Raw genomic sequence first — 17,038 nt, forward strand, 5'->3', positions numbered from 1 at the left:
AAACTTGCAGGACTACGGGATAGAGCCGGGGAATGGGACTGACTGGATTGTTTTACAGAGAGCCGGCATGGACTCGAAGGCCCAATTGGGCATTTTCTGTGCCATTATGACTCTATGACTATGTGATTTCACCACAACGGTCATGATGAAGGGATGCCCTACTTGTTGAATCCGTCAAATAATCTGCATTTTCTGCACACCAATAAGAGTAAAATATAACTTGTTTGGTTCTGGAGAAACCAACGGGTAGAATTTCCACATGGGCTTTTCCGAACTCCCAAAGTAACTTTGGTGAAAGTTTAGAGAAAGTCTGGAGGAATGGTATCATTAGATATTTACAATGCTTCTCCAGGGTTTCTGCATATCTTCAATCAAAGTTACAATGGGATTTCAGGAGAAGCCCAACAGAAATTCTTCTTCTTCTTTGGCCTCCTTGTCTCGAGAGACAATGGGTAAGCGCCTGGAGGTGGTCAGTGGTTTGTGAAGCAGCGCCTGGAGTGGCTATAAAGGCCAATTCTAGAGTGGCAGACTGTTCCACAGGCGCTGCAGATAAAATTGGTTGTCGGGGCTGTTACACAGTTGGCTCTCTCCTTGCGCTTCTGTTTTTTTTCCTGCCAACTGCTAAGTCTCTTCGACTCGCCACGCTTTAGCCCCGCCTTTATGGTTGCCCACCAACTCTGGCGATCGCTGGCAACTGACTCCCACGACTTGTAATCATTGTCACAGGACTTTATGTCGCGTTTGCAGACGTCTTTAAAGCGGAGACAAGGACGGACGGTGGGTCTGATACCAGTGACGAGCTTGCTGTACAATGTGTCCTTGGGGATCCTGCCATCTTTCATGCGGCTCACATGGCCAAGCTATCTCAGGCACCGCTGGCTTAGTAGGGTGCATACGCTGGGAATGTTGGCAGCCTCGAGGACTTCTGTGTTGGAGATACGGTCCTGCCACCTGATGCCAAGGATTCTCCGGAGGCAGCGAAGATGGAATGAATTGAGACGTCGCTCTTGGCTGACGTACGTTGTCCAGGCCTTGCTGCCGTAGAGCAAGGCACTGAGGACACAGGCTTGATACACTTGGACTTTTGTGTTCCGTGTCAGTGCGCCATTTTCCCACACTGTCTTGGCCAGTCTGGACATAGCAGAGGAAGCCTTTCCCATGCGCTTGTTGAATTCTGCATCGAGAGACAGGTTACTGGTGATAGTTGAGCCTAGGTAGGTGAACTCTTGAACCACTTTCAGAGTGTGGTCGCTGATATTTATGGATGGGGAATTTCTGACGTCCTGTCCCATGATGTTCGTTTTCTTGAGGCTGATGGTTAGGCCAAATTCGGTGCAGGCAGCCGCAAACCTGTCGATGAGACTCTGCAGACACTCTTCAGTGTGAGATGTTAATGCAGCATTGTCAGCAACGAGGAGTTCCCTGATGAGGACTTTCCGTACTTTGGTCTTCGCTCTGAGACGGGCAAGGTTGAACAACCTGCCACCTGATCTTGTGTGGAGGAAAATTCCTTCTTCTGAAGACTTGAACGCATGTGAGAGCAGCAGGGAGAAGAAGATCCCAAACAGTGTAGGTGCGAGAACACAGCCCTGTTTCACACCACTCAGGATAGGAAAGGGGTCTGATGAGGCGCCACTATGCTGAATTGTGCCTTTCATATTGTCATGGAATGAGGTGATGATACTTAGTAGCTTTGGTGGGCATCCAATCTTTTCTAGTAGTCTGAAGAGACCACGTCTGCTGACGAGGTCAAAGGCTTTGGTGAGATCAATGAAAGCAACGTAGAGGGACATCTGTTGTTCACGGCATTTCTCCTGTAGCTGGCGAAGGGAGAACAGCATGTCAATGGTGGATCTCTCTGCTCGAAAGCCACACTGTGCCTCAGGGTAGACACGCTCAGCCAGCTTCGGGAGCCTGTTTAAAGCGACTCGAGCGAAGAAATTCTTATCAGGCACATTATATACCAACTGTTGCAAATATTACAGCACATGGTTTCTTATTCCTACATTGTAGGAAGCTCCATATGCCAGAACATTACCCCAGCTGAACAGACGGTCATCTGGAATTTCCACAGGGGTTCTCCAATGGAAGATCGGCAGAAACTTCAGGAAATGTAAATGTAATGTAATGTAAACAGCTAAAAAGCAGCCAATTTCACTATTTCTCTGTTGTTTCTGTTGATCTTCTGACCACTTTTCAGCCAGAAGATCAAGAGGATACTGTGGAAAATCAGGGCTGTGTTCTCTGCTCCTCGTCATTCTTCTTTTGAAGGATTGGGAAAAGTCTTTGGTTACATTATACAGTCCTTGTAGTTTTCGAAATGTATTCTGGTTCCAACCAGTCAGCTAAGTTTTTCCCAAGAATTTAGAAATTAACCTTAACTTTGCTCATCTTCCATTCTGTACCATGTTATGACCGAACAGGAGGAGTGCACTGTCCTTTCTAGTTCCACTTCTCCAAAGGTCGCAACATATATTTATATGTTTACCCGGTTACCGATACAACCAATCATATACTCTATTTTTATCCAAGAATAAAATAAACCAACCAGGTTTCTTTAATAAATAACAAAATTATCAGTTTATTATTAAACAAGACGTAACCAGTAATGAAGGAAAGCATTAACAGATTGAAATATGAAAGTTCCCTTTTTAAATTTCCTAATTACACTCAATCTCACACACTGGAAAAAATACAGAAATTCTCTCTGCAGAGGACTGTTACACAAAAAAGGTAGAAAAGGCTACTTTGGCCAAATACTTGCTAATTCTTGATTAAAAAAAAGATGTGGAAGGATGTCAGTTGTCCCTTCTTTGGTCTGACGTCCAGATATACAGAGACAGGTCACAGGGATCGTTTCAGAAGCAGTCTGTTCTGGAGATGTCGAGTATTATTCTTGTAGGCTTTCTAGGAGAAATGTGGCAACACGGTTTTCCACCAGCACATACGTGAATTGCAGAATTTTTTTCCAGCTTCTCAGGAGAGTTGCAGCACCAGGGATTTTAGCTTTTTCACACTGGATCTTTGCAGGATTTCTTCAAAGAGGTAGAGAAAGAGGTAAGCTGGGTTGTTTCTTTTTTCTTGGCAGGAAAAACACCCACTGTCTGCAAACAGTTCACACCCAACTAAGCTGAAAACAATGTCCAAACCCCAAACAGAGAGTTGACCTCCTGACCTCCATAAATCTTGACATGTGGCTTCTCTGTAACCATTTCCCCCCAGGTCACCAAGGGTTCTGTTGTTTACTGAGCCCAAAGCACATGACCTCCAGCACAGGTGGCCCTCAAACAACATCTCAAGTGTCCTTTTGGTGAACTTGGTAAAAAAAAAACACATCCATGGAATCTTTACAGTTTTAACACAAGTCCTCAAAAAATAAAATATTAAAAAAAGGAAACACTTTCGTAACAACCTATAAATATTTGTTTTTCTTCTATTTCTCCTTAGCACTGTTCTTCACTTTTATTCATTCCCTTTGCTTTTGTTGTTCTCCCTATAGGTTATTATCTGTTTCTATCCTGTTTCAATTCTTGACTATCAGACAATGTCAACCAGGCCTGTGTATGCACTTCATAGAAGTACCTTCCTGCCTGCTTGCTGTATACTCTACAACAAAATATGCAAATCATACAGCTTTGCCAGCCAATACCATGTAAAAAGGGCTAATTTCTATCCCATGTAGAAACAAAGAATTCCTTGCATTTATTCCCACATTTACTAATTGGTAACAGGTGGACAGTAATGGATTCCTCATCCACAGTGGCCTTCAGGTCACCATAACTACTACATAAAAATAATCCAAACACTAAAAGAGAGAATAGGATCTCATTGGATTGATGATGGAGGTTCTGGTAGTTCTAAAGGCAGATTTTAAGATGCAAGCTCACCAGCTGCCATTGTCTTACAATACTGCCAGGAACCTGCATCCAGATTCTGATAGTATACAGCATACATTTCCATTAGTGATATGATTAGGAAATATCTTCTTGCAGTACTGTACCAGACAGTAATCTTAATACCGCATTAACAGGCTATATCTTTCAGGTGTTTTTTCCCATCTAAATGTCTCATAATAATAATGTGCAATCCAATTAATTGGCAACTGGGGCCAGAAGTATTTGCACTTAGAATCACAGAATGGTTACAGCACAAAAGGAGGCCATTCAGCCCGTTGTGTCTGTGCCGGCTCTCTGCAAAAGCAACTCACCTAGTTTCACTCCCCTGCCTTTTCCCTGTAGCCATGTAATTTTTTTCTTTTGAGATAACTATCAAATCCGCTTAAGAAGGCCTTGATTGAATCTGCCTCCACCACACTCTCAGGCAGTGAATTCCAGATACTAACCACTCACTGCGTAAAAAAGTTTTTCCTCATGTCATTTTGCCAATCATCTTAAATCAGTGCCCTCTGGTTCTGGATCATTTCACCAATGGGAACAGTTTCTCTCTATCTATTCTGTCCAGATCCATCATGATTTTGAATACCTATATCAAATCTCCTCTTAAACTTCTCTTCTCCAAGGACAACAGTCATGCTTCTCCAACCTATCCACATGAAGTATGTACCATCTACAAGATGCACGGCAGAAACTCACCAAGGCTCCTTCGACAGCACCTTCCCTACCACCTAGAAGGACAAGGGATGCAGATGCATGGGAATATCACCACCTGCAAGTTCCCTCTAAGCCACACACCATCCTGACTTGGAACTATAATCAACACTTCTTCACTGTCACTGGGTCAAAATCCTGGAACTCCCTTCCTAACAGCACTGTTGGTGTTACCTACATCCCAAGAACTGCAGCAGTTCAAGAAGGCAGCTCACCACCACCTTCTCAAGGGCAATCAGGGATGAGAAATAAATGCTGGCCTAGTCAGCAACAACCACATCCCACAAAAAAACAGAAAAAAATTGAAGATCCTCATCCCTGGAAACATTTTCATGAATCTTTTCTGCACCTTCTCTAATGCCTTCACATCCTTCCTAAAGTGTGGTCCCCAGAACTTGATACAATACTCCAGTTGAGGCCGAAACAGTGTTTTATACAGGTTTATCATAACTTCTTTGCTCTTGAATTCTATACCCCTATTAATAAAGCCCAGGATCCTGGAGGCTTTATTAACTGCTTTCTCAACCTGCCTGCAACCTTCAATGACTAGTGCACATATACCCCCAGGTCCCTCTGCTCCTGAACGCCCTTTAGAATTGTATCCTTTAATTTATATTGCCTCCCCTCATTCTTCCTACCAAAATAAATCACTTCACACTTTTCTGCATTAAATTACATCTGCTGCTTGCCTGCCCAGTCCACCAGTCTGTCTATGTCCACTTAAAGTTTATCCTCCTCATAGTTCACAATACTTCCAAGTTTTGTGTCATCCACCAATTTTGAAATTGTGCCCCACATACCAAAGTTTAGGTCATTAATGTATATATCAAGAAAAAACAACCTTTAACAACCCTTTTAAGATCTCTACTCTGGGACAGCAGTAGAATTAATCACCTGATTAAAAAGCCCCCAAAATGCATGAAGCAATTGCTAATTACATTTTGCTACCATACCAAGTCACCCCACCTGCTGTTTTAATAGTGAACATATTCTTTTTACTAATGTTTTGAAAACAGCATTTTTGCACACATTTCTGTATGTTACAACAGTGACTAAACTTAAAATGTTCTTCATTGGCTGTAAATTACTTTGTAACATCCTGAGGTTGTGAAATGCAGTTTTTACATGTAACAAAGATGACCAAAACATCTGAGTGTATTTTGTTGTTATAGAAATGCAACTGAACTGATAAATTGAAAATATGCTTGATTTTAGATGCATTGGTTTCAGGAATGACGTTTACATACTGAACAGAGTCAGTTATTTCAGCAGTAAGACTGTCAACTGAATGGAGGCTCAGTGAACTGGGGGTTCAAGCGTATGGGATTAATTTAGTATTCAAAGGAATAGCACATTCAGCAAATTAGCATGTAAATTTGGCATCTTTTGGAAAACTGAATATAGCCAAAAAGAGAATATGGCTTTCTTGTAGATTATCAACAAGCTCCTTAATTCCCCTGACAGCTCATATCCACTGTGAAAATGCAAACCTCTGGAAAGACAAAGACAGAATTAGATACATGATGCAGAACAGTTTAAAAAAAAACTCAAAGAAAATCACAAAGCTCATATAAATTATTTCTGCTGAGAAATGTAACTTACATAAGCTGACAGCTTCACATTCAATGAAGGTTTTCATCATTCCTCATTAAGATATCCAAATGAAGCTTTGTCAACTCAATTAATTTAACTATTGCTGAATTAGTCTTTGAAGTATTACATGTTTCTTTAAATTCTACTATTAGCCTTTTGTCTCTATGGAGTACAAAGAAAAATGGGTTTTGAAGACACAACAGGGTGTTTCTGGGGTGGGGGAGTTGTGAAGACACAATGATTCTGTTACTGCTGTTGGAGTAGAGAATTACCTGGGCACTGTGCAGAGAGAAAAAAAAACTGGGCAGAGACAAAGTCTGCTGACTTTTGAGCCAGTAATTTAAATGGATGGAAATTCCACTATGGCCGGGTTATCCTTCACGCCTGATTTTCCTCTGTGCAGCGGTGATTCTTTATGCCAAGTGCAATAATAGGAAAATTGGCCCCCATTTCTAAACATAGCACCGAGGACTGGTTATTGAGAGCAACAAAATCCTAAAAATGTATACAATGTCAGCAGAGTATTTTTAACTAGGCGGCACAGTGGCGCAGTGGTTAGCACCGCAGCCTCACAGCTCCAGCGACCCGGGTCCAATTCTGGGTACTGCCTGTGTGGAGTTCTCCCTGTGTCTGTGTGGGTTTCCTCCGGGTGCTCCGGTTTCCTCCCACATGCCAAAGACTTGCAGGTTGATAGGTAAATTGGCCATTATAAATTGCCCCTAGTATAGGTAGGTGGTAGGGAAATATAGGGACAGGTGGGGATGTGGTAGGAATATGGGATTAGTGTAGGATTAGTATAAATGGGTGGTTGATGGTCGGCACAGACTCGGTGGGCCGATGGGCCTGTTTCAGTGCTGTATCTCTAAAAAAAAATACACAGAACTAGAAGACATGAGTACAAATGAGCCTCAAGATAAACAAGAGATTCAAATTTTTTTTTCACATTGTAGTGGATGTGTTAAGGGTAACAGACACAGATATAAATAGAAAATGCTAGCACTACTCAGCAGGTCTGACAGCATCCTTTATAATGTGTCAGAATTCTAATGCAAAGAGGATGTAATTCTCCGGTCTGATCTAATTTCCATAGCTGCTCTTCACAACTTCAGGTGCAAACTCAGATGAGTATAGGACAAAACCACTAATTGTACCTGTTAAATTTAAGGAATGGGAACAACGGAAAGGAAGTATAATAATATTTGTTGTTGAGACAGAAGTTTAGACAGATTCTGAAAGACCATAAAAACCATCTCATCTCATCAACAGCCTTTGCCTAAACTAAAGGGTAAAGGGATAAAGAGGGTGGAAGGCCAAGATGAAGGAAAAGGCATGATGAAGGCATTAGTCTGCAGATAAGTAAAAGTAAAGTCCTCCTCCACCCTGAGTGGTTCTAATTTCTCCTTAACTATTCTGCATGCTTATAGAAGCTCTATTTCCTGTTATATTATCTGCCTGTTTTTAATCATAATCTTTTTAGCTTTTCTCATCTCTTTTCACTTCCTGATTATGCTTTCTGTATTTTCTGTATATTGCAAAGTCTAACATTACCAGTGACTACATTTTCAGTTTCAGCTTAGTTTTAATCTACTTATCCACAAAATTCTGTTCTTTGATGCTCTTTTTACCTTGCAGGAATATATTTATTTTGGACTCTATCCGCTTCATATTAGAGGTTTTCCCACTGCTGATTCACTGATCTGTTTGCTAACATTTAATTTAATTTAAACCACATCCCTTTTTATCTTGAACTTTGCCATTTTCCAGATCAACAAGTCTATCTTTCACTCTTCATTATCCTTTTTAATTCTTATGTTCAATCTACATTGTGGCTGCTATTTTCCAATGTGCATAGCTGTACCTTCACGACTAACAGGACAGTTGCCAACCTAACTTCTAGTACAAGAGCCATCATTCAAGGATTTATACTTGAAAATAAAAATTATGTGGACACTTCACATTTGTAATTTAAACAACTCTACTTCAACCTTGAAGCACAATGATCTTGTTCCCAAAGGATTTATCCTTGGCCCTCTCTTATTTCTCATCTACATGCTGCACCTCAGCAGCATCATCTGAAAACATGTCAGTTTCCACATGTACGCCGATGACACCCGCCTTTAGTTTTAGTTTTTTAGTTTTAGAGATACAGCACTGAAACAGGCCCTTCAGCCCACCGAGTCTGTACCGACCATCAACCACCCATTTATACTAATCCTACACCAATCCCATATTCCTACCACATCCCCACCTGTCCCTATATTTCCCTACCACCTACCTATACTAGGGGCAATTTATAATGGCCAATTAACCTATCAACCTGCAAGTCTTTGGCATGTGGGAGGAAACCGGAGCACCCGGAGAAAACCCACGCAGACACAGGGAGAACTTGCAAACTCCGCACAGGCAGTACCCAGAATTGAACCCGGGTCCCTGGAGCTGTGAGGCTGCGGTGCTAACCACTGCGCCACTGTGCAGTGGTTATCTCACCACCACCTCTCTTGACCCCTCCACTGTCTCTAAACTGCCGGACTACTTGTCTGACATCCAATACTGGATGAGCAGAAACTTCCTCCAATTAAATATTGGGAAGCGTGAAGCCATTGTCATCGGTCCCCACGAAAAGCTCTGTTCCCTGCCACTGATTTCAGTGGATGATCCATCTTGGCCTTCTCCTGATATCCATGTGATATCAAGGAACAACTGAAGGCACAGGAAAGTGCAAAGGCTATGGGCCCTGACAACATTCCGCAATAGCAGCAAAGACTTGTACTCCAGAACTAGCCGCCCCCCTAGCCAAGCTGTTCCAGTACAGCCACAACAATGGCATCTACCTGGCAATGTGGAAAATTTCCTAAGTGTGTCTTATACACAAAAAGCAGGACAATTCCATCCCAGCCAATTACCGTCCTATCAGTCTACTCTCGATCATCAACAAAGTGATGGAAGGGATTGTTGACAATGCTATCAAGCAGCACTTGCTCACCAATAACCTGCACACTGATGCTCAGTTTGGGTTCTTCCAGGGCCACTTAGCTCCTGACCTCATTACAGCTATTGTCCAAACATGGACTAAAGAGCTGAAATCCAGAGGTGAGGTGAGAGTGACTGCCCTTGACATCAAGGCAGCAATGACCGCGTATGGCACCAAGGAGTCCTGGCAAAGCTGGGGGAGTCAATGCGAATCAGGGGTAAAACTCTTCACTGATTGGAGTCATACTTAGCACAAAGGAAGATGGTTGTGGTTGTTGGAGGTCAATCATCTTAGTCCCAGGACATCACAGCATGAGTTCCTCAGGATATTGTCCTAGGCCCAACCATCTTCAGCTGCATAATTAATGACCTTCCCTCCATCATAAGGTCAGAAGTGGGGATGTTCACTGAAGATTGCACAATGTTCAGCAACATTCGTGACTCCTCAGATACTGAAGCAGCCCATGTCCAAATGCAGCAGGACCTGGACAACTTCCAGGCTTGGGCTGATAAGTGGCAAGTAACATAAGTGCCAGGCAATGACCATCTCAAATGAGAGAGAATCTAACCATCTCCCCTTAATGTTCAAGGGCATTACCATCACTGAATCCCCCACTGTCAACATCCTGGGGGTTACCATTGACCAGAAACTGAACTGCACCAGCCACATAAATGCTGTGGCCACAAGAGCAGGTCAGAGGTTGGGAATTTTGCAGCGAGTAACTCACCTCCTGTCTCCCTAGTGCCTGATCACCATCTACAAGGTACAAGTCAGGAGTGTGATGGAATACTTTCCACTTGCCTGGATGGGTGCAGTTCCAACAACACTCAAGAAACTCGACACCCTCCAGGACAAAGCAGCCTGCTTGATTGGCATCCCATCCACAAACATTCACTCCCTCCACCACTGACGCACAGTGGCAGCAGTGTGCACCATCTACAAGATGCACTGCAGCAACGCACCAAGGCTTCTTAGACAGCACCTTCCAGACCTGTGACTTCTACCACCCAGAAGGACAAAGGCTGCAGATGCATGGAAACACCATTACCTGCAAGTTCCCCTCCAAGCCACACACCATCCTGACTTGGAACTGTATCACTGTTCCTTCATTGTTGCTGGGTTAAAAGCCTGGAACTCCCTTCCTAACAACACTGTTGGTGAATTTACACCCCAAAGACTGCTGCAGTTCAAGGATGCAGCTCACCACCACCTTCTCCAGGGCAATTAGGGAAGGGCAATAAATGCTGGCCTAGCCAGTGACACCCACATCCCATGAATGAATAAATATAAAAAATCCCTCTCCTTGACAACTGACTGAGGCTGAACCAGACTGTTCACAACCTTAGTGTCATGTTTGACGCCAAGATGAGTTTTCAGGTACATACTCATACCATCACTAAGAACATCCTTGCTTCAGCTCATCTGCTGCTGAAACCCTCATCCATGCCTTTGTTACCTCTAGACTTGACTATTCTACTGCACTAGAGTCATAGAGAGATACAGCACTGAAACAGGCCCTTCGGCCCACCGTGTCTGTGCCGACCAACAACCACCCATTTATACTAATCCTACATTAATCCCACATTCCCTATCACATCCCCACCATTCTCCTACCAACACTAGGGGCAATTTACAATGGCCAATTTACCTATCAACTTGCAAGTCTTTGGCTGCGGGAGGAAACCAGAGCACCCGGTGGAAACCCACACGGTCATAGGGAGAACTTGCAAACTCCACACAGGCAGTACCCAGAACTGAGCCCGGGTCGCTGGAGCTGTGAGGCTGCGGTGCTAACCACTGCGCCACTGTGCTGCCCCAACTACTGGCCAACTTCCCACATTCTACCCTCTGTAAGCTTGAAGTCATCCAAAACTTTGCTGCCCGTGTCCCAATTTGCATCAGAAATCCCATTCACCCGTCACACTGTGCTCACTGACCAAGTTCTTGATTAAGCAATGCCTCGATTTTAAAATTTTCATCCTTCTTTTCAAATCCCTCCATAGCCTTACCCCTCATTATCTCTGTAATCTCCTTCATCTCCACAACCCTACAAGATATCCACGCTCATCTAATTCCGGCTTCTTTCGCACTCCTGATTTTAATCGCTCCACCATCGGTGGCTGTGCCTTTAGCTGCCTAAGCCCTTAGCTCTGCAATTCCCTCCCTAAATCTCTCTGCCCCTCTACCTCATTTTTCTCCCTTAAGACACTTCTTAAAATCTATTTCTGTATCCAGGTTTTTGGTCATCTACCCTAATATCTCATGGGGTTCACTTTCAGATTTTGTTTTATAATGCCTCTGTGAAGTGCCTTGGGATATTTTATGTTAAAGGTGCTATATAAATACAAGCTGTTACATACAATGTATATATATATACCTGTTTTTTGTTATAATCTTTCAGTGCTGTTTCATAGCCTTCCTCAAGTCTTTCAAATGCAATTCCTACATCTGTAGTCCAATATATTTGTGAGCTGGTGAGTGCCACCTGAGCTGGATAGTCAAAAATCCACTGATCTCTTGGTTTTTCCTCATAAGCTGCTACAGCCTCTGTAATCTGATGACGGACCGTTTCCTGCATGGTTTCCTCTAATCGATTTAACCAAGTTTCAACCTTAAAAAAAGCAAAGGAGGGACTAGTTTTATGCAAACATCTATGCAACCATCAGGTCAATTTTAGACATAGTGGTGAAAAAGTAGTACCTGCTGCTTTTATGCCAAAACCTGGCTGGAAATTAATTTACACTGATGCATTTGCCACACCTGTAGGTATACGAGACATAAAAACCTCAATGAAGGTATAATTGGTGCATGAAGTTTAATTATTAGATTAATTTGGATTAAATATGTTGATCACTAGCCATCTTTTGTATATACCAAGTGAATAGATACCATGGGGATGAAAATCCTTGGCTGTAGCACAAATTAGGCACAGGAAACTTGACGGAGGAGAGAATTCTGACTGGAACACTGAGGCTACATTCAGATTTCTTGTAATTTACACAGGAATCTGGGACAAGAGCAACTTCCATTGACTATAAACTTAGCCCTTGATGTTAAAGGCAAGAGGCCAAGGGGAGTGAATCCCCACATCTGGAATTTCCTTGGCCCCAGGCTCCAGACTGCTGAGTAACCTGGACCCTGGGATGAACCCAATAAACAAGTCTGCTCAATGGCTGAAGTGAGGCCATTGGGGGTCCGGGCTTAAACTTCTGTAACAAAGCAACTCAATTATTCTTTTCAACTCTTTTATAAATGGGGCCAAGTGGGCAGCCCTTTAAAAATTATTTTGACCAGTGCTACTTTGACCAGAATGCCTAACCAGTGCTACTTTGATAACAGCTCCCCCAACCCCTCTCTGGAGAGCACCCACAGTGATCTTGGCATCAAAATTGAGTGGACCTATCCTGACCTCAGATACTCTGGCAGATCAGGTGTGAGAGGTTATCAGCACCTGCATTGCTACACTTCTGTTGGCACAATTGGTCTGAGAATTTGTGACCCTATGGGCTGACTTTTATTAGTGCGCCTCACATTGCGGCAGCGCGCTTTGACGTTGGCGGCCTGAGCCCCCGCATGGGGGCTCATTTAAATGGAGGGGATGGAGGGGATAGAGAGGCCAGCCCAATTACATACAGGGAGCGGCCGGTCCATCCCTGGCAACGGCGTCCGGCGCCACCGCACAAGGGCCGGCACCATTTTTAAAGGGCTTCAAGCCCTTAGCAAAAATTTGAATTTTTAAACATTAACTATTGTTCATTAAAAAAAAAATCAAAAGCTGGTGGCTCTTTTCCAAACCCTCCCCCCCAAAATGTTTTTTTTTTTGGCCAAAATGACAAACTTTATTTCCACCCTGAACTCCAACCCTCCCCCCCAAACCACGTCACATTTGCTCTTCAACACCTTCCCACCATCACCACAGCCAATAAAAAAAGCTTTCCCCCACCCCACACCCTGCTAATTTTAGTCCTCGCCCCTCCCCACCAGCGTCTCGCCTCAAAACTCCATACGGAGTAAAAGCAGTGTGGGACGGCCGCCGGGACAAGGTAGTTGATTTGTATCTTTTCTTAATTAATTTTAATATTTAAATGAAGGCCCCGCCATAAAGGGGCCGCACCGAGGCCTCGCTGCCGCCGGTATAATGCGTCAGGGCCTTCTTGGCATCAGGGGTCGTGGCGGGCTGCTCCCGCAACTATTTTATGGACTCCCCGCCACAACCCCCGACGTCAAGGGGCTGGTAAAATTTGGTCTTATATGTTTGAGCTAGTAAACATTCTGCAACTTAATTTTCAACTAAAATCATAACTTTCTCTTCTTGTGCAGTCAAGGTGACATGGTTACACTACTTATTGAATCTTCAATTACTGTATCATGGAGTGGTGGAATTAGAGAATCTGTTGTGAATAACTGTGTACATTCTTCTGATTTCAAACATATACTCTGGAGTAGTGCCGAGCACTTCCTAAAACTAAGGAAATAAATCAATGGAAGAGCAACCAGTGCCTATTTATGTGCACATTTTGGGCTGAATTTAGTGAACCCGCGCCGTGGGCCTGGAAATGGGCGGCGTTCCCATTTGTCATGTGGGTGGCCGCCCCACGGTGATCACGCGACAGGCAACCATTTTGCATAATAGAGAAGTGGGGCCTCCCAATCACGCAGAGGGTGTGGGAGACGAGACTCTGACTACGGCATCAGTTATTCTGGAGCAGGTGCTGGCACCATATTTATAACCTTGCCAGCCCTGCTTGCATGGCTGCCTTAGAGTCATTTGCTGTTTTCAGTTCACTGCTGAAACCAGTGTTGTACTGACTGCTGGACACCCCCCCAACCCCCCAAGGAGGATACCACAGGATGGCTGAGCCAAGACACAGGGTGGCCCCATGGTTTAGTGATCCCTCCTTGCAGATTTTCCTCCAGGCTGCAAGGGAAAAGCGGGAAGTCCTATTCCCCAGCGATGGCAAGAAGTAGTTTTCCTGCCTGACCATGCAAGCCTGGATGGAGATAGCTAAGGAAGTCAGCAGCCGTGGGGTCACCCCCGCTAAATTGGGTGCAGTGTCGCAAGAACATCAACGACCTCCTTCATTCTGCTACGGTGAGTAACCCATTACTCTCTCTTTATTACTGATTGCAAGTGTCTACGCAGGAGGATTCTGGGCATAGGGAGAGTGGCACTATCACAGCGATGGGAGAGGGGGTAAGACATCATCTCATCCTGACAGATGCATGGCTCCCACTCAGCCACAGGCTCCCCCTTTCTCAGCTCAACCCCTTGAGTGAGTGAGGCAGCATGAACTATATGTAAAAGCTCAGTAGAGGAAGAGGCTTTGAAATTGGCAGGGACACAGGGTGGCCGTGCCATATCAGATGGAGAGACTGGAGTCTCTGCACAAAAGAGTGAGGACTGGTTTCCATCGACATACAGATTATTTCTGGAGACCCACATGATGCATATTTGGCATGCCAAGATCTGTATAGCCTAACCTACACATTTGTGTTCTCTCATGCAGGCCAGCATTCGCAGGAGACTCCAACTGAAGGGGTAGCCGTCCACCTCTGAGGAGGAGGACCACTCAGGGATGCACCGTCCCATGACCCTCCTGCACCCTCCGCCAGCACAGATATTTTCACCTCAATGGGTTTCTGCTCGGCTGTAGAATCAGGGTCACAAACTGGTGAGAGCACTGCACACACGACTGAGCAGCTAGCTGAGGCTGAGACAACCGAGGCCTCTGACAGCTGGAGGACTGTGGGTGGCCAAGCCCATGCTGAGGCCCACGCTGATGACGAGCCTGTGCTGTCAACAGCACAGGGTTTGCGGAATTAGAGAGAGAAGTAAGGCAACATCTGGTGGAGAAGCCAGAGACCATGCGCAGCCATGAGCGGATGATGGAGGAGTCCAAACATGCAACAACTGCTGCCATGTCTCAGGCATGTGAGTGCATGGCTTCCTCCATTGAGAGGCTGGTGACCCTCATGGAGAGCCAGATCCCACAGATGTGTACAGACCTGCAAACCATCTCCTTGACCATGAGCTTGACACAGCAGTGACAAAGCAAGAGAAGAATCAGACACCTGGAGTCTTGCCCAGCTTCTCGTCCTTCTCTGGTCAGCAGGGAGGGTCAAGTGAGCCTTGAAAGGGAGAAGAGGTTGCCCTCCACATCTGGGGGCTCCCCTCAGCACACTCAGAGTGTGGACACCGGCACCTCAGCCCCTCCGCCAGTGAGCCCAGCTCCAGCAGCTGCGACACCGGAGAAGAGTCCTGCACCAGTGCAAGAAACCCTCAGGGAGCTGGAGCCTTCCAGGCCTCAAGCAGCCAGAAAATGGCTGCTGAATTCATCACAGGCCAAGAGCCAGCCTGATCAGCAGCCTGCCTCCAGCTCAGCTGCCATTGTTGGGTTCACACTTCGTAGAAGCACTCATAGACACTGGGCGGCTGGAGTCACTGTGCTGCATCTGTGAGGCTGAAGACAACGTTGATGGCATGTTGAGGGAGGTGGTCACACCGCAGGTTAGGAACGTGCAGGCAGAGAGGGAATGGGGTGACCACTAGAAAGTCTCGGAGTCCTCTGCGTCTATCTCACTCACAAACCAGTTTTCCATTTTGGACGCTGGTGAGGCCGATGGTTCCTCAGAGATGTGTAGCAACAGCCATGTTCGGGGCACCACAGGTGGCTCAACTGCATGGGCAGGAAGGAAGAAGCGTGGAAGAGAAATAGCGGTCGGGGATTCGATAGCTAGGGGAACAGACAGGTGTTTCTGCGGCCATAGACATTACTCCAGGATGGTATGTTGCCTCCCTGGTGCCAAGGTCAAGGATGTCACAGAGCGGCTGCAGGACATTCTTAAGGTGGAGGGTGAACAGCCAGAGATCGTGGTTCACATTGGTACCGACATAGGTAGAAAGAGTGATTAGGTCCCGAAAGCAGATTTTACAGAGCTAGGTAAGACATTAAAAAACAGGACCTCAGAGATAGTAACCTCCGGATTACTCTCAGTGTCATGCGCCAATGAGCACAGAAATAGGAGGTTAGAGCTGATGAATGCGTGGCTAGAGAGATGGTGTAGGAGGGAGGACTTTAGATTCCTGGGGCATTGGGACCGGTTCTGGGGGAGGTGAGACATGCACAAGCCAGATGGTTGCACTTTAATAGGGCTGGGACCAATATCTTTGCTGGGAGGTTTGCAAGTGCTGTTGGGTAGCGTTTACACTAGCTTAACAAGGGGATGGGAACCTGAGGTTGGAGTCAGATGGAGCAAAATCAGAACTGGAAATGGTAGGCAGAAAATTAGTGAGCGAGTCTGGAAGGCAGAGGAAACAAAGGATAGAAATTTATTTTTAAAAGAACTTGACAGTGCTCAAGGATATATATTTCAATGCAATGTAATTCAATGCAATGCAACAGAAAGAAACGTGTCAGTATGATATCATAGCTATTACAGAAATATGGCTTAAAGAGAGACAGGAATGACAGCTCAACATTCCTGGTTACACGGTTTCCAGACGAGATAGACAGGGGGATAAAAAGGGAGGGGGCTGGCAATTTTGGTTGGAGAAGCAATTACATTTGTGAGGAGGAATGATATGTTAGAAAGATCATCAAATGAGGCCATATGGATTGAACTAAGGAACGAAAAAGGGGCAGTCACACTACTGGGAGTGTACTGTGGACTCCTGAACTGTCAGAGCAAGATAGAAGAGCAGATATGTAGGCAAATCTCTGAGAAGTGCAAAAACAATATGGCAGTAACAGTCGGGGATTTTAACTACCACAATATTAACTGGGATAGTTTTAGTGTGAAAGGAATGGAGGGAACAGAATTCTTAAGGTGCATTCAGGAGAACATTTTTGGCCAGTATGTAGCAAGT

The 17,038-nt window shown here is 44.9% G+C and overlaps 1 protein-coding gene across 1 annotated transcript in view; it reads right to left on the bottom strand.

The window, feature by feature from the left end:
* The window catches only part of LOC137345649 (dynein axonemal heavy chain 11-like), a 622,812-nt gene that overhangs the window by 379,730 nt on the left and 226,044 nt on the right, over positions 1-17,038 (bottom strand). The window contains exon 28 of the mRNA XM_068008891.1: positions 11,549-11,782. Within this exon, the coding sequence (XP_067864992.1) occupies positions 11,549-11,782 (234 nt within the window). The remainder of the gene's footprint in view (positions 1-11,548; positions 11,783-17,038) is intronic.

This window comes from Heterodontus francisci, chromosome 2 (genome assembly GCF_036365525.1).
Source record: "Heterodontus francisci isolate sHetFra1 chromosome 2, sHetFra1.hap1, whole genome shotgun sequence".
NCBI lineage: Eukaryota > Metazoa > Chordata > Chondrichthyes > Heterodontiformes > Heterodontidae > Heterodontus > Heterodontus francisci.